The following is a 23182-nucleotide window of genomic DNA, read 5'->3' on the forward strand; positions in this document are numbered from 1 at the left end:
TATTTGTACTCATTCCAAATGAAATGGGTAAAAGGCACTAGTGGAAAATTCAAATTGAATAAATAAAATAATCAAAATTGGCCGGTCAATTTAGCTTGACAAGAATTTTTTTTTTAATAAGAGAATTTTTCTGTAACTGAAACTGTTTACTCAAGAAAAACAACCAATTAGAAAAATGTGAAGACAAGCATATATCTCTATTCCTGTGATGCAGAAGCAGCTTCTTTTAAACACGATCTCATGACATCCCCAAGTTTCGAGCAAGCGTCAAGACACAGCTCCACTGCCTGTTCATGGTTGAAAAAGAAGAAACATAAATAAATGAAATATATATAGGGATAAAGGTAGGCATCCCATCCACAGTATTTCAATTTGAGGGAGATACCGGTTACACTAATAAAATAGAAACGTAAATAATTTTCACAGATCACAGAATGTGAGCCCTTTCGTATGTCCCACATAAAAGATCTTCCAGGGCAAACATTTTGAGTAACTGTCTCTTTGGGATGGCCAAAAAGAGAAGTTGAGAACACACTTAGAAGTCATGAACTAAATTTAGAAACTCTATCTTAATGTTACTAACAAAACAATGATATAAGATCCCCACTGAAACAAGGTCAGCTTCCAATCAGGAGTTAAAAACTTGCAAAATTGAGGTTTAGGCCGGTATCCATAGACTGGGAGATACAGAAATAATACCAACTTGGAGTTGATCCAATTGAATATACACATCAAAGAATTAGCTTGCTAAAGATTTTGAATTATAGTTATTATATCTTTAATTTCATTTCACTTCATTTCTTTGAATTCTATTTGGGAACTATGTTGTTTCTTCAAATGCCGTATAACTTTATTTGTTTGCTGTTTGAAGTAAGAGGGTTAATGATACCTGATAACAAGTATTTCATTTAAACAAACGAAATGGCTCAGGAGGAGCAAAATCATAATGCAATTGCCAAAAACCCTAATGGAGGATAACATGATGACCCTCCAAAGTCAGCGTGAAGGACATCATACTAAAGAGCAGCATCAAGACCACACCTCCCACAGATTAACCAGGCTAAAAATATGTAATATTCTTTTTTTCTTGAGAAATGGTGAGTATATTCAATAAAGGGAGGGAAGGATTCCCTCCAAAACAGTACAGATAATTTACAGAGACTATGAATTTACAATCCAAAAATAGCAAACACAAGGATCAAGAATCCAAGCAAAAAACAATCTGTCTCCACTGATCCCTGAAATTCTTAAAAGGAAAAACCCTGAAACTCTTAAGGATACATGCCCAATTAATCAGAAGACCCTCTGCTTTTGATACTATTTCCTCCCAGGACTGCATGTCCTTTTGAATATTCTACAGTTTCTCTCCCACCAAAGGTTCCAACAGATGGCAAAAGGAGTCAGGTTCCATAGGATCCTTGCTCTTTTGCTGAAAGTCTGAGACCTGAGGTTGGCCATGCTGCTACTAAAAAGAAAAAAAAAAAAAAAAAAAAAACTCATCAGGCCTGTGTGGCTCTAATATCTTGATGCTTGCTTAGATTAAAGACATTACCTCACAAGAGTAAACCTTTGGGTTCATGTAGATGCTTGTTGCATATTGTGAATTTGTGAGTATAAATTCTTTCAGCCTTGAGTCTAAATGCTCCCAAGTGTTCCATATGATTCATATCTAGAGATAATGAAAATGGAATTTAATTATCGAAGTTCACCAATTTTCATTTTGGAAGCTAGGGTGGTAACTTAAGATCAACCTACTACAGTATCCTGGGTTTAATCTCTTTAAGACCATTTTAATTTGATCCTCATCTGTGGACCTATTAAGCACTTGGGCTACTTTGGCCCTCCACCAGGTTATAATGTCAGTAAAGTTCTCATTAGGTTCTTGCTTGATCATTTTGTGTTTACACGCCTTGACAGTTGGATATCAGTGTTGTAAGAGTAATGAGTCATGAAGGCAATATGGTAAATATCTTATGTAATTATTACTTCAAGTAAAAGAACAAATAGCATATGATTCCAACATAATGTAATCTTCAATGCTTAAAGATTAGAACTACAATGATCTAGTTCTAATGTTTGGCAGTTGATGCAATAAAGATATAAAAATATTTGACATAGAGCATATGAATGATATGGAGCATATAGGTGAAATGCATGGGTTGACATGTCCCACCTAGGATATCTCCTACACAAGGACCTTGCATTGAACTGAGTTAGTAACCATCAACTCCAATATCTAGCCTTTTCTGTTGTCAATTTCCCCCTTTTGGTTACCTAGGAGCAGGTATGTGATGTACAATTTTGATGATATCAAACAAATCTAGCTTTTTTTGGTAATGATCAAATCTAGCTTTTTGATGTAAAAGATCTTCTAGGTGAGAACAAATGGAGATGGGGTCAATGATACCAATCAGCTATCCCCAAAATGGAAAGCCCGGTCTTTTGTTTTTGGGCTACTGTATAGCTAAAATCTTGTAACTTTTTCAATCATTAATAAATGAACTCACTTTCCTGATAAAAAAATGGAAAGTCCGGTCTACCTTTTTTTTCAGGTGACAAACTCTAAAAAGTAATGATGCCATGTATACCTCATGAATCTTCGGTGTGGACCATTCTCCAGTGAGGGTCAACTGAGTGACCTCATTACAGGAAGGCATACATGTTATCAAAAGGCTTCCATCCTGGTAGCTCTCCTCCTCTGATATAGGATCTATGACAAGATTTGCCCCAAGACAAGACTAAGGCAGAAAAAATAAATACAACACAATTAAGACATATTGGGAGCAACAGCAGTTTGAAACAATTGTTAGAATATGTTATAATCTGATAATAAAAAAGTAGAAGTGGAATCATATCATCCTAATAGATAAAGCTCACTTTGATCTTAAAATTGCCAAATCTTGAAAAATGCTATTTTCAGTTGCATGCAAGCAAAAACTTGACATACTTCAAACATATTCATGGTATGCACGTACATTTATGCAGTATGCACTTGTATATGTGGTTTTTTATTATTGATCAAAAAAAAAATATGTGGTTTTGCATCTGTGTTTAGAAATGCCTTCAGTTTGTTCATTACTTCAAAAAAAAGCCATTACCCAATGTTGGTCCCAGCTATCTGGGGTCTTGGGAGGGGTAGACTGGATATGGTCCTAACCTTTGTGTATGTGTTTTGGGTACAAAGTGGCTGTTCTCAGACTCAAACCTGCATTCTCACGCTTGCCAGCCCGAGATTTTACTAGATTGCTCATTAGTCATTATTTGCCATCAATAAAATATGATACTAACAATTTTCACTTTTTTTTTTTCTTTTTGATGAATGGCATTGTTGTATTCTAGGCAGGTAACCCACATCTTGGGTGGATAATTTTTCCTGGTGGCTCACCATCACGGCCAATCTAGCATGGGCCGTGCTGGAAAATAATTCATGACCATCAATGTTGATCTAATGATGGCCAGACCATTCTGATGAGGAAAGTAGCATAAACACTGGTAGAAGCTCCTCATTTAGGCCAGGCATGGGCATGACCAAGTGGATTTATTCCATTTACATTGAGCAAGATCAAGCACCAAAATTTAACTTTGGTGACCATCCATCAGGAAAAATATGTAGCTGCTTCAAGACTGTATTTCAATGTTAGATCATGATTGACAACAATATCTAACTGCCTAAAGAGGGTGGAAATATTTTTGCAATCATTATGAACAGCAAATATGCCTTAATCTTTTGGAACTAAAATACTAAAATTCTGATTTTCTTTATCAGTAACATTGAATTTTTCCAAAAAAGAATAAACAGAAGACGGTCTTTTCATAGAACTTTTTATCAGTATTGTTCATCAAAAGCAGCACAGTTGGAGTATTTGATTTCTTATTTCACAAAGCTCTGTGGGCTTCACAAGAACTTGATTTTTCTTTTAAATAGCTTGTGCAGGTGAACAAACACTGAAGTCAGCTAATGACATTGTTGACTCTTCCAGCTCTTTTTTGTTTGGTTTGGGGAGGGGGGTGAAGGAGGACCAATCTGAGTTGGTTTGGGCATCGACCATAATGCCGGTGCATCTTCAGCTATATCATTCTGTTCTTTTTTGCTTGTTTAAACCTATTTCTACCAGCACTATTGATAAAAAGCACCAAAGAATAAAGGGAACATTAGAAATGATAAAGAACATTTATCTATATTTTGCATTTTGTATTAAATCAAAAAAATTACCACAGTATATACATCTGCAATAAAATGGGATACAAGAACAAAAAATAAGTAAAAAAGCAGATTTAATCAATTTAACTAATTCAATCACTAAACTCTTAAAGCAATGTCACTTTCAATTACAGATTCCAATATTCCATATACAATAGAATAAATTCCATTTTAAGTAGCAAAGCATGCCTAAATTCAGGAAATCATATATAACAATGATCCAAACACATAAGCAAAACAAGTCAATAGCATAGTGAATCTAAGAAAACATGTATTACAACACACTTGATACAAGTAAGGAAGTATTACAGCAAGAATCTAAGCAAATAAGTAACATACAATATGCTTCTACATATACTATATGATTTTATGCATCATAGACCACAAATAAAAGATGGCATACTATACAACATATGATTAAGGAACTGAACTCATCTCAACTCGACTCAATAGTCTTCTCACAACTATATAGCATTGGCTACATCAATACCGTTCTGCCATTCTGCTCCTTTCAATGCCATATCCAACTTAAGAGGGCATTGAACATGTATGCAAAGAAGGCATGATATAAAAGCAGACCCCAAGAAGCAAAATTTTCCCCAGTTGTCATTTGGCAACTCTAAGCATACATCTAGGTTTTGGTTTCACAGTTATGACCCCGGGATTACCTAGATATTAAAAGAAAAGATGCACAAATGGGGAAATTGTATTTGTGCACATACCACAGAAACAGAAGTAACCAAGTCATACATCATTATCCCTGCATCAGCTAGGGCAAGACTTGCACATGATATCACAACTGGAAGATCACCTACAAAATTAGAATAAAACACAATTACTGATCTTGGCAGAGATGGCAGTAAACCATATAAACTTTAATATATTAGATAATTGTAGTTAAGGCATCGATTTGTTGTGTGTAAATCGTGAAGCAATCAATGATCAAGTATAGCATACATCTGTTAACAAGTGTATCTGTTCAGCTTCCCATGCTTTGAAACTCATGAAAGTCAAAAAGCAACTGCTGGAAAGCCCTCCCAAGAGGGTAACCGGTAACAAAAGTATTGAACTTTTGGCTTCTTCCGGCATTTAATAAGGAGAAAAGAACAATTTGTCAGGAACATCTGCAAACTCAGTTTCAGTTAGGCAAACTAAGGTGACATTTGATAACACTTTTCAGACCTCTGAAGTCTGAAAATGTTGCTTTTCAGATGTCAGAGGTGTTTGGAAGCAAGGCTTTTAAAACCGACCCCTGACCGAACCGGTCAGGGGTCCGGTTCCTGGGTCAAACGGTCCGGTCGTTCGAACCGAACAGTCGGCCCATTCTGACAAAACAATAAAAAAAATAAAAAAGGTCAAAACCATTGAACGGTTCAACCGCCCGGGTCAGCAGTTTGCTGACCAAATCAACGGTTTTTTGCAAAAATTTGGTTTTGGGGAAAAACAGAACCGGTCACCTGACTGGTTCCTGGTTTTTCCGGTCCAGCCGTCCGGTCCGATTCGTTTTGAAAACCATGTTTGGAAGTGTATCTGAATTTGGGTCTGAAAATCATTTTCAGATCTGAAATAATAAGACATGGGCCAGGCATTGAGCGTGTTCAGATGTGTTTCAAACCTGGCCAAAAGTCCAAAATACCCTTGAACTCTTGCCTCTCTCTCTCTCTCTCTCTCTCTCTCTCTCTCTCTCTCTCTCTCTCTCTCTCTCTCTCTCCTTTCTTCGTCTTCTTCTTCTCTTGCCACTGCAACTCCTCCGGTGAACTAGCAGCAGCGAGTTCTGGCCCCTCTCTCTCCCCCCCCCCCTTTTCTTCTTCTCTTGTTGCTGCAACCAAATAGTCTAATTTAGGGGTAAAATAGTAAATTAGTGAATTTCAGATGCCGAAGGTTTGATCTAACACAAACAACCTTCTTTATTCAGAGCCTCTAAAAAGTAAAAAAACAACTATATCTCTTTTCAGATTTCAGAACCTTTTAAATTTTAATATCTTTTTTAACTTATCAGATTTCAGATTTATCAAACACCACCTAAGTGTTCCAACTTCAGTTGCCAAACCTCAAATGAAAAAATGAGAAGTTATTAATTTTGTTATCAGTAAATGACAAGTTATTAATGTGGGAATGAATTTTATAAACTTACTTCCACCAGATTCCAACACCAATGCAAAAACATCTACAGTTGTCTTTGGGAAACTCTCAAGGATTATAGCCCCTTCCAAGGCTTTATGAAGCATTGAGGAAAACTCTTTGTGATCTGATCCCTGGACACAGAAATTTTAACAATCAATATAGAACTAAATCATAAAAGAGTTGTCACAAAATTATAAATATGAAATTCAGCCCACCTGTCCACGAACTGGAGTAGCAAAAGTTGTATAGCTGACATTGCAATTCAGCCGGCCTATATCACTGTACATCATTGCTTTCTTACTTTCTCTTGGACCAAATCTGAAGTAGCAAAAAGCAAACAGTAATTAATGTCATTTTTGATAAATACCAAATGGTAATGCTTTGATAAGAAAGTATCTAATAATTAAACTATTATGTGAAGAGAAGATATAAGAATGGGAAAAAATAGAATGCAAGACACATGAAGGTATAGGCCTGCTCATGGTATGGGTCGCACCTAGGAGATATAGGCCCAGCCAACAGACTAATGATGATGCCAACCAATCTATTGTGTCACATCAGTTGGAGAAATATGAAATAAATCTGGAAAATGAAAAGTAAAATTCTTCTATAAAGATGGCTGCAACTATCTAATTGAGTCAGGCTTTGGCCATTGATATTTCCCAGTTGGGAATTTAGTATTTAACTCATACCCTATACGTAGACCTGTTCATGGGCCGGGCCGGGCTTTGACTCTTTATTAACAGAAAAATGTTAGGCCCGAGCCCGAATCCCGACCTAATAAAAGAAATTCGAATTTTTCCCTATTCAAATGGGCATTTTCTATTTTAATTTAGATGTTTTCCCCCCTATTTAAATAAACAATGGGCCTACAAGTGAATCAGCAACATTCTCAAATCAAAAAAGTTATTCAAATGGACATCACATAGGGTTTTTACTTAGGTTTAACTATAGGTCGGGCCGGGCTTTTTGGCCCAAGGTTAAGCTCGCAGACCAAAAAGCCTGTTCAAGCCCGTCTGGGGGTCGGGCCGGGCCGGGCAGGCCCGTCGGGCCCCCATGAACAGGTCTACCTATACGGCACATGTAAAGAGTAAGGCCAAGACCAGTTTACAAAATAAACAGTAAAGAATAAAAGGACAAAATAGAAGAACCAAAGAACACCATTACTATCAAACATAGTTTTCAAGGCACCAAGGCAAGGCTAGGTACTATAACCATATTTCCTTAATAATTATTCATAATTTTCATAAGAAAAGTATAAAGTTCATATTAACATATTCATGAGAAGAAAAAGAAGAAGGAAAATAGAATTCAAAAAATATAGGGGCTGAACCCTTATTTTTGTTATGGGAAAAGAAGAAAAGGTATTGGTAGTAGTAGTAGAAGAATATATGGAAGAAGAAAATGTACTGAATAGATAAAATTTTAAGTTCTTCCTTACTTATTGGTTCAGGTTTTGAAGTCTTTGACGGTTCAATACAGCATTTAGCAATGTTTGTGTTGATTAAACCCTAATAAATAAGAAAATAATGAAAAGAAATTAGTATATAAACACACAAAATGATCGATTTAGTTTAATAATATCTATTTTATAATTATAGTCTCAAAAAAAATGAACAAAAAAGTATTTTATAGTAGGAAGTAAAAAACCGCTCGGTGATTAGGCGACACAAGCCTCAAAGGGCACCTTGTCCCCTAGGCACCCTCCTAGGCGTCGCCTTGACAACTATGCACAACTATGCTATTAAAGTGTCAAGTTTATTGGCTTGTCAGTTGAGGGCCTTACTAGCTGCATCATTAACTAGTCACTTGATATCCATGAGGTAACTGCCTAGGATGACTATGTATTGACTAGGTTGACTAATGACTAATTGATATAGTCAACCTGGTCAACTTCAAATTTATTTGTTTATTTATTTTTTATATCTTCTGAAGGGGTCATAGCGGGAGGGGGGGGTATCCCATCTCACAACACAGGTGCAGGCAGGATTTGATCCCAAGTCTCCGCTAAGACCAGCAGGAGACCTTACCAACCCCCGCTGGTTGGCACCTTCAAATTTATCTCAGCTTTTACTCATTCATGTCCATGTATAACTATTTAAAATAGAATCATATATATTCTTTATTTTTATTTTGTTATATACTCATATGCATGCTAATTGCTATAAGTGTTCATGATGGCACATGGTTGTGCAATGACAATATAAAATAGAAAGGAGGCATAAAATAAAGGAACAGTGTAGAAGGAGTTCATTTAGGTCTTCTTACAATTAGTAGTGCACTGGTATGACAAAGAGACTGCATCAGATAGTCAAGGTTGCACTTCTTATTTCAAAAACAAAGAGTTCCACTTCCAATCTCAGCCTATGCAGCTTCCCTTATTACTTTTGCATTAAATATAAGATTGCATTAATACATTAAATTTAGAACATATCCTTTTGTTGTCAACTACTTGGAACTTAGGCATAGACTAGTCACTGCATCACCTAGGGAGGCCAAACCAACTAGTCATCACCTCACCACATTGACAACACTGAATCATAGGAATCGGAAATAAAAATATGTATGACAATCATAGCTAAAATATTGCTGATGCTAATGCATGTGCATATATGCATAAAGGAGCCAATGAAAGTTAACAGAGAACCCAAAAATCCCTAAGTACTGGAGATGGATTGTCAAATATGGCTGACATAGAAACATCAGAACCATTTTAGAATAGAACATATAATTTTTTTTCCAAATTTGTAGTAAGACTTAAAGATCAAAGAAATTGGGACTTTAAAAGAAAAGTTGTCCAAACTAAAATGGGATATCTCATACATGATTTTTAAGTTTCTTTCTTCCAAACCAAAAACTAACAACTGTAGCATATTCTTGCAAGATTGATTGCAAGGATCCATATTACAAGCCATTTGAGGCTCAAAATTCAATCGACGCTTGGTTTTTGTATTTTTGTTTCTTTTTCTTTTTTGAGAAAAGGCAACTTTCATTCAAAAGGAAAAGGGAGAGATATACATGAGGCGATGTACAGACAGGGCTTCCAAAACAAAAAACCAAAAGGCCCCCTCCCGAAGAAAAGTATTTACACTATACAACATATTCCTTCCACCCCACTTTTAGCTAAAGCATCAGCCAAAAAATTAAGACTCCTAGGAATCCATCTGAAACAACAACAAAAGGTAGCCAGAATGTCAAATATTTCATGGAAGAAATGGGCAACCCTCCATGGTCCTGCACTTCTCTTTTTAGCCCAACCTATTGTGATTAGAGGTTTGGTTTTTGTTGGAACTCAGCATAGTGGATTGCAATATAAATCAGGTTCCCCCAAACCTCCCCTGGCAACAATATTGGCCAGGCAGTTAGCCAACCTAGTAATCCATCTAAATGAGATATTCACTCTGGAAGGAAAGGTGATAATTTTGTCAGTACATCCACTACTTCCACTCTGGAAGGCAAGGTAAATCATTTCTTACTACTTCTACCCATGTCCTTTTTGGTCTACCCCTTGCCCTTCTGAGTGCATCTCCTACTTTATGATACAGGTCATTAGGTGATAAATGAGAGAAAGCAGACTAAGATGGCTTGGTCGTGTGCATAGAAGACCACCAACAGCACCCATAAGAAGAAGCAATTTGTTACAAGTTGAAGGGGCTAGAAGAGCAAGGGGTAGACCAAAAAGGACATGAGTAGAAGTAGTAAGAAATGATTTACCAATAATTCAAGAACGGATGTGGCATTAAATGGAATGGACTGGTGAAACAGGATTCATGTAGCTCATCCCATATAGTTGGGATAAGGCTTGGATGATGATAATGACATGATCGTTTCTGATAAAAAAAACGATAATGACATGATGATCTGCTGCTTTGTGATACCACAATACAGATACAACCCTCTATTAAGATTCCTAACAAAGATATGGGTATAGATATCCCATTTAACATGCAAACATGATGTTACCCCATAGAGTTGGGATAAGGCTTGGATGATGATGATGATCTGCTATATGACCCTTTATTAAGAGTCCTAACAAAGATATAGGTATAGATAACCCATTTAACATGCTAACATGATGTTACCCCATAGAGTTGGGAACTTGGGATAAGGCTTGGATGATTACAATGATCTGCTATACGACTCTCTATTAAGATTCCTAACAAAGATAATGGGTATAGATATCCCATTTAACATGCTGACATCATGTTACCCCATATAGTTGGGATAAGGCTTGGATGATGATGATGATCTGTTATACAACCCTCTATTAAGATTTCTAACAAAGATATGGATATAGATATCCCATTTATCATGCTAACATCACATTTCTATATCTAGTTTTTTGAAGCTAGACATGATTTGTTAGTACTTACGTGTTGCCAAATTTAACTGCACTTCTATAAAGCATTCATACATATACTGTATACATACATACATACATATATTATATATAGCAGCAAGAAATCTGGCAGCATGTTAGCACAATGGCTTTGAATCCAGCCATTATATGCATGATTTGTTGAAACATACTATTTTATATATTTCAACTTTCGCAAGTGCTAGTGCTAAAAAGCATACACTAGAAATATCCTACACCATATACACTAAAATACCCCCTCCACCCACTCAACATGTTGGGAATGACCGGCTAACTCAGGCAACCCATTAAACAGCCAATTTCTTTGATTGCTCAAAGGTTTAATGCCCAAGTCCTATATTTCCCTGTCATTCCATGTTTTAAAATCATCCCCTAGAAAACCCAGCCATTGAAGCTTCAACTTTTTAATTAAAAGTAACGCCCAGAAAAAAAAAAAAAAGTTTTCTTTTGGCAAGTCAATAGGAGAAACAGGACGAGCCCCATAATAATTTGGTTAAGGCCTTACTGAGTTTAGTTATGTGGTGGCCTGGTAGGAACCCTGTAGCCTGAAACATGAATCACAAGAAGTACTGAAATAGGATAATGTAGTAAAGACATAGAACCTTTCCTGTCTGACACCTAAGTAACAATGTGCAAAAATCCTTGGTTACGTATATCCCTTTGGTACACAGTTCAGTACATCATATACTCTTGTATAGAAGTACATAATACACTTGTATAAAAGTAGAAACTTAATCACATTTATATACAGGCATCCCATGTTTCCTAATTGCCTACTCAAAAACCTCATATCCCAGACGAAACCAGAAAAGGTCATTAAGTCTGAATTTTAAAGAATGTTAGATTTCCAATCGAAAACGATAAACATCACCGTGAGGAAAAGAATATCTAATGATACAAGAACACTGCCAACAATACTGAGAAAATATGTTAGTAGAACATAGCTCATGAGCTCTCATCTATTCATTCTCTAAGATTTTGAAGAAGGTTCAGAAAATGAGAAAGGCCTTAATGTGATGCAAAAGTACTTACACGGACACAATAACCTTAGTATTTCCAAACTCCGCATAAGCAGATCCTGCGGCAGCATTCACAGCACCAGTTCTCAAAACTGCAAGCACCAACAACTTAGAATCATTCTCCTGAATAAATCTTAAACTGAACCTTAAATGCCATTACAATTCATCCAATGTGGCAGCTAAACACTTATGAAAATGAATTAAAAGCCTAGACATGCATACAAGTGGAAGTGATAGTAGAACCGTAGAAAAAAAGAAATACATATGAAAGTGATTTTAGTATTCAAAGAGTGGAATTTTGCTGTTATCTAATTTAGTTTATTGAATGAAATATTAGATGTATACATCCAACTATAGCCAGCTGAAAATCATTAAAAAACATAGGCTTCATCAAAGCATACATTTTCTTGACCTGTAAAGAAGGATAGTATAGAATGTCGCTGCCAATTAATTTAGTCATTGAATGAAAATAGTAGATGATTTTGATTTATACCTAACATATGGCAAGGTGGAAACCAAGAAAACCCTGAACACAAAATGATGACTCAAGATACAGATACATGCTCCTCTAAGCTTTAGCATAAAGAACTATACCAGACAACAAAATCGCCAGAAAGTCCATTTTCATCCTGACATAACATTCAGACTTAAGGCATATGAGAGATTTGAGAGTCACAATAGGTACTAAACCATATTTTTTAATAAAGAAAGTTAGACACTAAACCACCCGGTTTTATAACCTCCATTCAAGAGCGTCATGCCAAAACGTGAAAAGAGGCACTGAACCTATCTCACTATGACCGAAGGAACACTCAAAATAAGGGGGCGGGGGTGGAGGGTAAGCAACCAATCTAATGTGGCAGATACAGGGACAGGAGCACCTCCCCAATATAGTCCAAAATGCAATAGAAAAATCAAGGTCACGCAATATCTATAATACTACAATAAAACCGCACTAGAAATTCGAATTGATACCACTCATTACACACACACACACAGAAAGAGAATAAAATCAACAACCCACAATACAGTGTCAAAAACAAAACTAAATACCACTCAATGGATACCTATTCGATCAAATAATCAAATAAAGAAATAAAGAAGAAAAATCAAAGCAAACACTTCAAATGCAAATAATCAAATACTGCAAAGACATTGCAAGGGAGAAAGAACTAACATGCAGGCCTGCAGTGATGAAAGCCTCGACCATCAGGACGAATCCAGTCGACATCTTTGAAAATGGGTTGCCGCTTTTTCTGAGTCGGAGACGGCGAGTACGTCGTAGGAGCCGTCGCAGTCTTTCCGGACATCTCAAGAGCTCCAAATTTGTGCACACAACACACTTCCCACTCTCTTCCGACCCGACGTTCAAATAGAAGCCAGCACCTAAAGATTTCCCGTTAACATGCGCCTGTTGGATTTGTTACCTCACTCGACCCGCGAATCACAAAGAGATTTCACCATTCAAAGGGAGAGAGTTTCGTTTGAAAGAGCATTTTTTTTGGTTACGACGAGTAGACACGGTACCTAGGAGGCTGGAATTGGAAAGCTGGAACCAGGCCAAGGGGGGTATTGACAATTAAGAGCTGATAGACAAAATTACCTTAGAGCAAAGGGTTGTATAAGGGTGTTTTCGTCTTTTCAATCTTTCCTACACCGGTAGACCCTCTTTCAGTGCTCTTCTTGTTCATAATCCCTAAAATGAACAACCCTAGATGAGTGCAGTCTCGGCTCGGATCGTCTCTCTCTGCACAGACTCTGTTTCCTCCCTCTTGATCTTTAATATATTTTTGCTGGATTGGGTTCTGGCCTTCTGGGTAAGAGAAGGAGAAGAAACGATGACTACTGACACAGCAATGGACCTTCCTAAGAAAATGAAACTAGGAGACACGAGTGATAAGATTCGGCGTTCAGCTATGGAGTTTAAAAGATGGGGTAGGAAATATCCATTTCTCAGATACGGGCTTCCTATGATTTCACTCACCGTTTTTGGTGCAGCTGGGCTTGCTCACCTCTTGCAAGGAAGGTCAGTGTTGATTGAATTTACAGTTTTAAATTTTTAAAATTTTTACCATCAGCTCCGTGATGAATCAACTAGTCAAGCAATGTTCGGAAAACCCAAACCCTAGAATACGAAATTGTTTTCAACTGTGCATGATATGCTTGAAATTGATGAAAGTGGGAATTTTACTACTTGAACAACGTCCCTAACTTCACAGCTTCTATTTCTAAGACCAGTACATGAAATCCAACAACGAACCCTAACCGTTGATTAGTATTGGAAGAAGAAAAGAATGAATAACCCAATTCTCAGTATTAAACATAGAATTTTATTGCAGATGGGATTATGGGAATTGATGAATGTGTTCAGATTAAAGTGTTCAGATTTTATCAAGCTAGACCTTTGCCCATGTAAAGTGTAAATCTATTTATCTTGATGATGAGAAAACGAATATCTCCTCATATGGGCTTGGGTCTTGGGATCATCTAGTAAAGCTTTGTTTTTTAGATCATAAAGCTGATTGATTCCGGAGTACATCACCTGTTTAGAGCTTTCTTGCATGTTCTATGACGTAGGAATTGCAGATTATTCATGTATAATTTAAGCACATTTATTCAAATTCAATTGGGTTTGCACCTTTGCATGAACACAAATTCACTCTGCACTGCATTTCTTAAATTCCTTGTGAGGAATCGCTGTCTTCTAAAGTGTAGTTGGATTGTAATTCAGTAAAGATGTGGCAAAGGTGAAAGACGACCATGAGTGGGAAATTATTGAGGCTAGGAAAGCACTATCAAGAACAGGACCGGTAGAAGGTTATAAAACTAAGAAGATTTCACTGGAAGAGGAACTCAAGGTAGAGTTCTAATTCTCCTGTGTTTCCAAAATCTGTTTGATGCATGTGGGAAGGAGCCTATCTGACTGATCTTCTGTATTTTACAGGCTTTGCAAGCGAAAGTTGACATAAATAACTATGAGTACAAGAGAATTCCTCGTCCAAATGAGGGCAAGTCAAGCGATAGTTAGGTCCTCTGTATAGATCTGATTGTTACAGTGTAACACCTTCTCTTCTGTATTAACAAAAAAGTAATATAATAAATACTATTTGGCGTTGAGTTTCATCTTTCTTGTCATTTCTAATGATCTAATGGTGGTCATTTGGAGTCCCCAATAAAAATTTTCAGTCCCAATACTTTTTAGACTAATCATCATTTATCCTCCTCTTCATGGTTATATACTTATATTCTTTTTCTTTTTCTTAACTTGTTATAATTTTGGGAGGTTATGTTGTAGATAAAATAATATTTTCCAAGTGATAATTGCAATCAAATACCATTACACAAATGAAATGAGACCCACTGAAACCAGAAACACACTTTTTCTTTTGTATTTTTGAGAAAAAGAGGTACAGGTCAGGAATTTTCTTCAAAAGAATGTCAATACACAGTAATACAGTATTATTAAGGTGAGATAATTGTAGTGTCTCATTTTTTGTTTGCTACATCCCCCATCCCCTTAAATAATATTTTCCAAGTGATAGCTGCAATCAAATACCATTACACAAATGAAATGAGACCCACTGAAACCATGACTACACTTTTTCTTTTGTATTTTTGAGAAAAGGAGGTGCAGTTCAGGAGTTTTCTTCAAAAGAATGTCAATACACAGTAATACAGTATTATTATGGTGAGATAATTGTAGTGTGTCGCATTGTTGTGTGTTTCTGCCAACTGCCATTGTTGTGTGTTTCTGAGTTCTCAAACAAAAGCTTGGTACGGAGATAAATGAGAATTTTGGTTGTTTAACTATCCCTTTTCTCCCTTCTACGACTGCAGTTGAAACTCAAGATTGGATTAGAAAAACATTTAGGAATTAGGACTTTGAAAGAAGTTTATGTTTGGAATTTGGGGGTGCCCCTGGAGAGCTGGAAAGAATGTTACTTAGCAACGTAGATCGGTTCCCCTAAAATTGAGATTTGACCTTAAAAGGATTGAACTGTATGCGAGGATCAGGGGATACAAAATAGTAATCAGAGATCAATCAATTGCATCAGTCTTATTCTTGGCTTGAATGAAAAGAGAAGTAATGCTTCCTCGCTCGCGAGACACGGATTTGGACCTATATTGGAATAGCATTCACAGAGTTTTTGAAATGTTAAGTTTGCCTAGACTCCATAAAAAGGGTAGACTGAGATATTTGAGCTATGGTTTTGTCCGTCTCATTATATCACTACGAGTTGGAAGGGTTAAAAAACAAAGCTTTTGAAAAAAGTGTATGGAGTTTTCTTTGGCCCACATCCACTTGCCAATGATGAAGCTAGCAACTGTACACAGTATTCTTAAAATCTTACGGGATTATCAGTTCGATACTGTAACGCTAAACGCTAGATAGTGTTGAATGCAAATTCCCACAATTATATGGCAACGGCAATGTATGTTACCAAGATCGGAATGAAGGGATATCAAGGATCAAGATCCAACTTATGAGAAGTACAAGAGAATAACAGTATCAATCTGCGATAATCACCAACTTAAGCCACTAGACATACATATAAAAGTTGAAAACACAAATACACAAGGGATTGATAGGAGAAAACAAAGTTAGCTCCTCCTGGCTCCTGAGTCGAAAATATTAATGTAACAGTGAAGGCATTCAGGAATACCTCCAACATAATGAATAAAGAAAAACATCCATTACACAGTGATCAAGGTAAATCGCCCAGCCTCTCTCTCTCTCTATCTCTCTCTCATACACACACATACACATTCAAACCCCAAAAGAAATGGTGACAAATAGAAGGGAAAATTTGCATCACATTGGTGGTGGAGGTCCTGGCTCAAACAAAGGTGGACAGCAACCAGCGAACAAGCCACAACAGCAGAGGAACCACAAGCTGCAAATTTGGAAAAACAAAACAGAGATATAGAATGTCAGATTTGATCAGATACAGGAAGAATAAGAAGAAATAAGAAATATATCTCACCAAGAATCAAACAGGCCGCCTGAACCTCCGTTTGGTGGAGGTGGAGCTGGCGGGAGCAATGGAGCTTCAGGCGGGGGAGGTGGATCCATGACTGAGTTGGAGAAGATGATTGAGGAAAGAGTGCACTATTGGTGTTGAAGTCTTTCAACAAAGTCTGATCTATGTTTTGCTGTTTGGTGCACCTTCCTTTCTTCCTATGTCCATCTACCATTCAACTTCAATGCTTCAAGAACATTGGTAAATAAAACGAAACCCAATTAACAAATAATGTTCCACTCTAACTAAAATCATCTTCCACGGTCAGAAGGGAAAGGATAATTGGAGAAGTTAAATAAATAAATAGCTTGCCACATCAGTTTCTCGGTATGAACGAACTATTCTTACATATTTGTGGATGCCCTTTTTATACAAGGAAACAAGGCACAAATACATCAAAGGCTCCTTCCTAGCTTTTTTATGCAGTTTGGTGATTATTTGTCACTTCTAGCTGTAACAAATCTATACTATACATAAAATTGTAAATATAGTGTAAATTTTTTTTTGGACTAAAATTACCCTTTATTATATCTTTAATGTCAGTTTTAATGGCCACTATAATAGCCATATTTGTGTATTTAATCCATCTCTAATTGTAAGGGTTGAAAATATAACTTCAATTATTACTTTCCACCTCATTTAATCTCCTCTCATTTAGTATTATACTTAAGGTATTAAATCTCATTTTATTTTATCAGATCCTATACTTTAAGTTATTTTTCACTAATAAATGTCACTAATTAGATAAATGTCAATGTTTTTAACAGTATAAATCCATATATTTTAAAATTGACTTAAAAACAAAATCATTTTTTATCAAGTGGTGGTTAAGCAATTCAACCATCGGAATCAAATTGATCAATCTACGAAGTCATAATTAGGTAATTAAAATTTTAAAATATAAATAAATATAAAAAATTACAAAAAATGTAGAAAAATTTAGACATATTTATGTAATCAAATTAAAAATAAACATAATAAACAACAATTATTTTTATTAATAATGAAAATGAAATGCATAATTTAGAATTGGTCAAACGTGAAATATAAAAATTAATAATAAATTGTTCAATGGGTTAAATGTATTAAACTTTAATGCCATAAATAAATAATAAAATTTAATAAAATAAAAATGCATACATTTTGCAAAAAAAAAAGCATTCAGACACATGTAGGGATGTCAATTGGACTTAGGGGTGAGCATTCAGTTTATTCGATTAAAAACCAAACCGAATAAACTGAAATTTTAAAAACTGAACTTTAGAAAAACCGAAATAACTGAAACTGAAATTTTTGGTTTGATTTTCGGTTATTTTGGTTAAAACTGAATTTTAATAATATATACTCTATTATATATTATAACATATATTATATATTATATATTATAAAATATATATTATGAAATAAAATTTCAGTATATTATATATTATATATTACATATAATAATAAAAAGCTCGGTTAATTCGGTTAGCCAAAATTCTAATTCTAAAAACCAAAACCAAAAATCGAATTAGCCAAAACCGAATTAACCAAACCGATTTAACCAAAAACCGAAAAAATCGAAACTGAAATTTTTGGTTTTAACCAAATAGTGCTCACCCCTAATTGGACCGGATTTGGTCCAACCCGATCTAGTCCAATGCAATTCCATTACAAATGGACCAGGTCCAATCCAATCCAATGAATAATTTGGACCAATCCAATTCAATGTTCGGACTGTCCAATTTGTTCAAATTTATTTTAATTTAGATTGGTTTCAATGCAAACTTGATCCATTGACACTTATATCAATGGACCGGAAATTGGCTTGATCCAACCAAAACCAATATAAATTTATTATGGACGGACCAATTTCAGTTTAATCTCATAAATATTTTGGACTAAATTGGTCCAATCCACTGTCTTTTTGGTCCGTCCAAATTGATTTTGGACTGGATGGGGTCCAGTCCAAAACTGACTCATTAACACCCTTGAACACATATTCTATACTCATTACTATTAAAAATATGAATAAGATTGTGGAATTTTCTTTTGACTAAAATACTCCTTTTTTAATTTAATCCTTATTTAATTATGATATCTAAATTGTAAATTAAACTACTATTTTTTACCACATTTAATTCACTCTATTTAAATATTACATTTTTTAATAAATGAACAATAAAAAGATACACCAAACAAATTACAAAATGAAGAATCTAGCAAAATAGTAGAGGGGTGCAAAAGATACACCAAAAAGGATTGGATCCAATCCTTTTTTGTTGAATTCGGACATCCCCGGTTTGGATCTTCATATTGGATTGGGTTGGATAATAGGATCCAATCATAAACCGGACTGAATTTGGATCACTCCCTATTTGATCATATATATATATATATATATATATATATATATATATATATATATATATATATATATATATATATATCGCATTTTTATAAATTTTTATATCATTTATTATTTTATAAATATATGTATGATGAAATAGTTGAAAAGATGTGATCTGATTCATATTAAAATTCATGTTTATTGGATATTCTATTATTTGAATATGATATAATCCGTTTGCATCCTTGCCAAGCAGGTAAATTTGTCAATGATATCTGAAACTTCACAACTCAATCCGATTATCACATATTTGGATGAGGTGTTTTTGTAATCGGGTTTGGGTTTTGTATTCTACATCCGATTAATAATAAAAAATATTAAATGTTAAAACAAAAAAAAAACATAAAAATTTATAAAAAAAAAAATTGGATATATTATTACTATCATTATCATCATCTAGAATTGACATGTGCAAAGCACATACAACATTACTAGTGTTTTTAAATATGTAGGGACAAAACCCAAAAAATAGGGTTTTTTTTTTAAATCCTCCCCTTAGAAACTTCTATTAATTTATACAATAACAGTAATGAATCATGGACAGAAAAAAGCTTTGTCCATTCATTTTCCATAGCATGTGCTGTCCATAGGCTCCCACTACGGGACACGTTAGTTCGTACAACCAATGTTCAAAATATCGATACGCCTGATACACTGGTAGGGGCGTATTGAGTGAATCAATACACATTTTGATTGTTTTTTTTTTTCGCAACCAGCTCAATGGGGCCAGTTTAGGTCTCCTCTACCCCCTGAACCGGTCAGGCCTCCGATACACCCACTGTAGGGATGTATCGGTGGGGTCCCAAAATGATACGCATTGACTGATACGTGTCAATAATTTGAACCTTGCATACAGTCATACCTTCAGCATGCTTACTGTTGCACAGGGGAGAGTCTGTGGACAGCCAAATTCTTGTACGAGCAAATGAATGCCGTCTTCAATGGACACAATGGACAGCACCAACTGTATAAGTCAACGTCTGCCACCCTCCATTCTTATTAGGACTTTTGGCTCTGATAACCCTGAACTTTGCGAGTCTAGCTAGGAACACAGACCTACAACTGGTTTGAGGATAGGCCTATAACTTGCCATCTGTCCTAGATTTAGGATGACCAACACCCAGAATTCAATGTATGATGTATCACACGTTGAAGATTAATTCTATACATGATATTGGAAAGTGTATACAAACAACACACTTTTTTTACAAGCAACATAAGCAAGTCTATGAGTAACTTCATTTTTCTCTCATTCACAAAATCTATTGGATAGGAAGGCAAACAGCATCCTTCACTTCAAAGGCTGTTCTGTTTCTATCCAGTGTAGCTCCTGTAAATTATCTTCATGACATTTTGCAATCGTAGCTGCATCAGAATATATTACTACCTGGTGTATGTTACTGAGGGTGCTTCCTAAAGTCAAAATCAGTAAATTATTAACCAAAATGTATTTTCAAAGAAAATGGGTCCCTATCTTCTAATATCTGTTATCTTAAACCTGGTAACTTGTTAGGATCATTTGAGACTACAGAATACCACCCATGCGACCCCGGAACCAAGCCAACCCCTTTTGTTCTCAAATCTCTAAAGACAGTCTCTACTTAGGCCAATCCAAAATTCAATCCATTAATTTATGGCTAGAAAGAAAAAGTTGGCCCATTTATAATTGGATCAAATTTGGACTTAGCGTATCCAATCCGATCCTTTTCAGCCCTACCTCCAACATCCACCTAAGGGACAAGCTGGGAAATTTATTTTTGATACGTAATCTGGGCAAATTCAGGTCACTCGATTTGATAGCTCGGAGGGAAGGTTACCAAAGGGCAGAATTCTAAATGCATATGGGTGATGCTGCCATGTTTCCCAACAACCAGTGGTCTTGTACAAGTGCGGGAGTTGCAAGTAGAGTGAGAGAATCTCAAAAAAATCGTTTACAAGGTTCAAATATTGGTATGATATGGTCATGGTCATTATTCAAAACTTCTTTATGTATCGGCTCGTATTGGCCGATACATATATGTATCGTATTTTTGAGGTTCTAGCACAGGGAACGATACCAAATTCTTAGTACCTTCCTTTCTGTTGTGCCGGAACCGTATCATGCCCATGTTGATAGCATTTCAGTGAGTATCGGCTTCTTTCGATGCTGTATTGGCCGATACACTAGGTCGCTAGCATATTGGCCGATACAATGCAATTTTACTGTTGCGGAAAACGAAAAAAATTCATTTGAAAGAGGGCTTCTGAACCTATTTCAAAAGCCCTCTTTTTTTCCCCAAACCCTCTAGAAACCTTAATATCATTCCTAGAGATTGAAACCTGGCCAAAATCCACCAAAACATCCACAAATTTGCAAGATCCAACAAGTTTTTCAAGATTGTTAAAAAATGAGCGAATATATATATACATATTTAATTTTTTTACAATCTTAGCCAATGTTTTTGCGTTTCTTTTAGTTTAGATGCTTAGAAACATCTTTGTCACTTTGTGTATGTTGATATGTTATTCTTGTACAAAAAATTCCACTTATTTTTCTCCTATATGTAGATCTTTGTAAATATTTGAAGAAATCCTAGAATAGCAAAAAATCTGAAAGAAATGAAAATTTTAGGTTTTTCTTGTGATCTACCTCTAAAAATTGATTATGTTGTAGATCTATGAATGATCTACCATGCCCATAGATCAATTGAAATTTCTTCTAAATAATTGACTTTTTTTATTTTTGGAATAATATATAATATATAGATAATTTCTTCAATTTTATGTGATCTAACCCTATAGGTTGAGTATGTTGTAGAGCTAAGACTAACATCAATATATAGAATTATCATGTGAAAATTTTATTTTTTTTTTAATTTTTTTTAGATTATAAATATTTATTTATTTCTCTACTTTTTTTGCTATGATTTAAATTCTAATAAAAAAATATTTTTAGTAAATATATGGATGATATATTATGTCCATAATCCCATTCAATTTTTCTGTTACATATTTACCTTTTAAATTTTAGTTTAATTTTTAGAACAAAACATGAAAAATAATTATTTGAATAAAAATAAATAAGTATTTAATTTTTTGAATGAAACATGAAAAATAAGTATTTCATCTATTATGTCCTAAATCCATTCAACTTTTCTGTTACATATTTACTTTTTTTAATGTAATTTAATTTTCAGAATAAACATGAAAAATAATTATTTGAATAAAAATAAATAACTATTTACTTTTTAGAACGAAACATGCAAAATAATTATTAATTTTAGAATAAAAATAATAGATGTCCATGAAGCCATTCAAAAAAAATATATTTGTTTAATTTTTAGAATAAAAAATGTAAAATAAATTTTGAATAAAAATAAATAATTATTTAAAAAAATGCAGAAAAATCTTTGATTCAATAATTACAAATTTACATAATTATTTGATTCAATAATTGTTAATTGTTTAACTGGATTAGATAACACTTGGCAAAATGTTTAAAACAGTTAAAAAGAATTTTTGGTAATATTTAGAAATATTTAAAAAAATACAGAATAAAAGGCACTGATATATTTCATATGATAATCTATAATTTGAATAATTGTGGCCTCAAAAATATGAAAACAATTATTATTTGTTTAATTGAATACTTGTATTAGATAATAATTGAAAAAATATATATTTAAAAACTTTTTAAAAAATTTTGTAATGACAATTGAAAATTAGTTTACTAACACATTAACACTTAAAGTTGGATAATTTATATAATAATTGAATTTCTATGTGATTCATGTAAAGTCGTAAAAATCATATTGGATTCAAATGTTGGATTTGTATATTATAATAGATTTAAAATTTGAAGTTGGAAGTTGGAATATTGAAACTGAATTAAGTACTTTATTAAATTGTATGTTTTTGTTCCCATTTGTTGATTATAATATATTTTTTCATAAAACCTGTTAAAACATGTGATTTTTATGTATAAATAACCTATTAAAGTCTTATATTTAGTGATATTGATGTTTATTTATGATTTATTATAGTATTTATAGCATTTTCATGTGTATTTTA

General features: G+C 34.5%; 2 protein-coding genes and 1 long non-coding RNA gene across 7 annotated transcripts; 1 reads left to right on the top strand and 2 right to left on the bottom strand.

Moving 5' to 3' along the window:
* Positions 1-38: 38 nt before the first annotated feature.
* RRP41L (3'-5'-exoribonuclease family protein) lies at positions 39-13033 on the bottom strand. 5 transcript variants are annotated; one of them, XR_016106586.1, is made up of 8 exons: positions 12900-13033; positions 11736-11814; positions 6541-6643; positions 6336-6456; positions 4924-5012; positions 2589-2738; positions 1553-1669; positions 1057-1462 (listed from the first exon to the last, which is right to left on the bottom strand). XR_016106586.1 is itself a non-coding variant. In XM_088967619.1 (7 exons), the coding sequence occupies exons 1-7, from the start codon at positions 13030-13032 to the stop codon at positions 198-200; spliced, it is 765 nt and encodes a 254-aa protein (XP_088823745.1). In that variant the 5' UTR covers position 13033; the 3' UTR covers positions 39-197. The 5 variants fall into 5 exon arrangements, 3 of the variants coding, with proteins under 3 accessions (XP_088823745.1, XP_088823744.1, XP_088823747.1); XR_016106585.1 differs by having other exon boundaries at positions 1057-1465; XM_088967619.1 differs by lacking the exons at positions 1057-1462; positions 1553-1669 and adding an exon at positions 39-287.
* A 404-nt stretch (positions 13034-13437) lies between these two features.
* LOC148868442 (cytochrome C oxidase assembly protein) lies at positions 13438-14845 on the top strand. Its single transcript, XM_088967622.1, has 3 exons — positions 13438-13748; positions 14454-14580; positions 14667-14845. Exons 1-3 carry the CDS (start codon positions 13438-13440, stop codon positions 14748-14750), a joined length of 522 nt encoding a protein of 173 aa, XP_088823748.1. The 3' UTR covers positions 14751-14845.
* A 1393-nt stretch (positions 14846-16238) lies between these two features.
* LOC148868443 (uncharacterized) lies at positions 16239-17069 on the bottom strand. The gene is made up of 2 exons (XR_016107701.1): positions 16708-17069; positions 16239-16617 (listed from the first exon to the last, which is right to left on the bottom strand). It is a non-coding gene; the product is annotated as an uncharacterized LOC148868443 (long non-coding RNA).
* Positions 17070-23182: the final 6113 nt, after the last annotated feature.

This window comes from Nelumbo lutea, chromosome 2 (assembly GCF_056320005.1).
Source record: "Nelumbo lutea isolate HS-2025 chromosome 2, American lotus-T2T, whole genome shotgun sequence".
NCBI classification, from domain to species: domain Eukaryota; kingdom Viridiplantae; phylum Streptophyta; class Magnoliopsida; order Proteales; family Nelumbonaceae; genus Nelumbo; species Nelumbo lutea.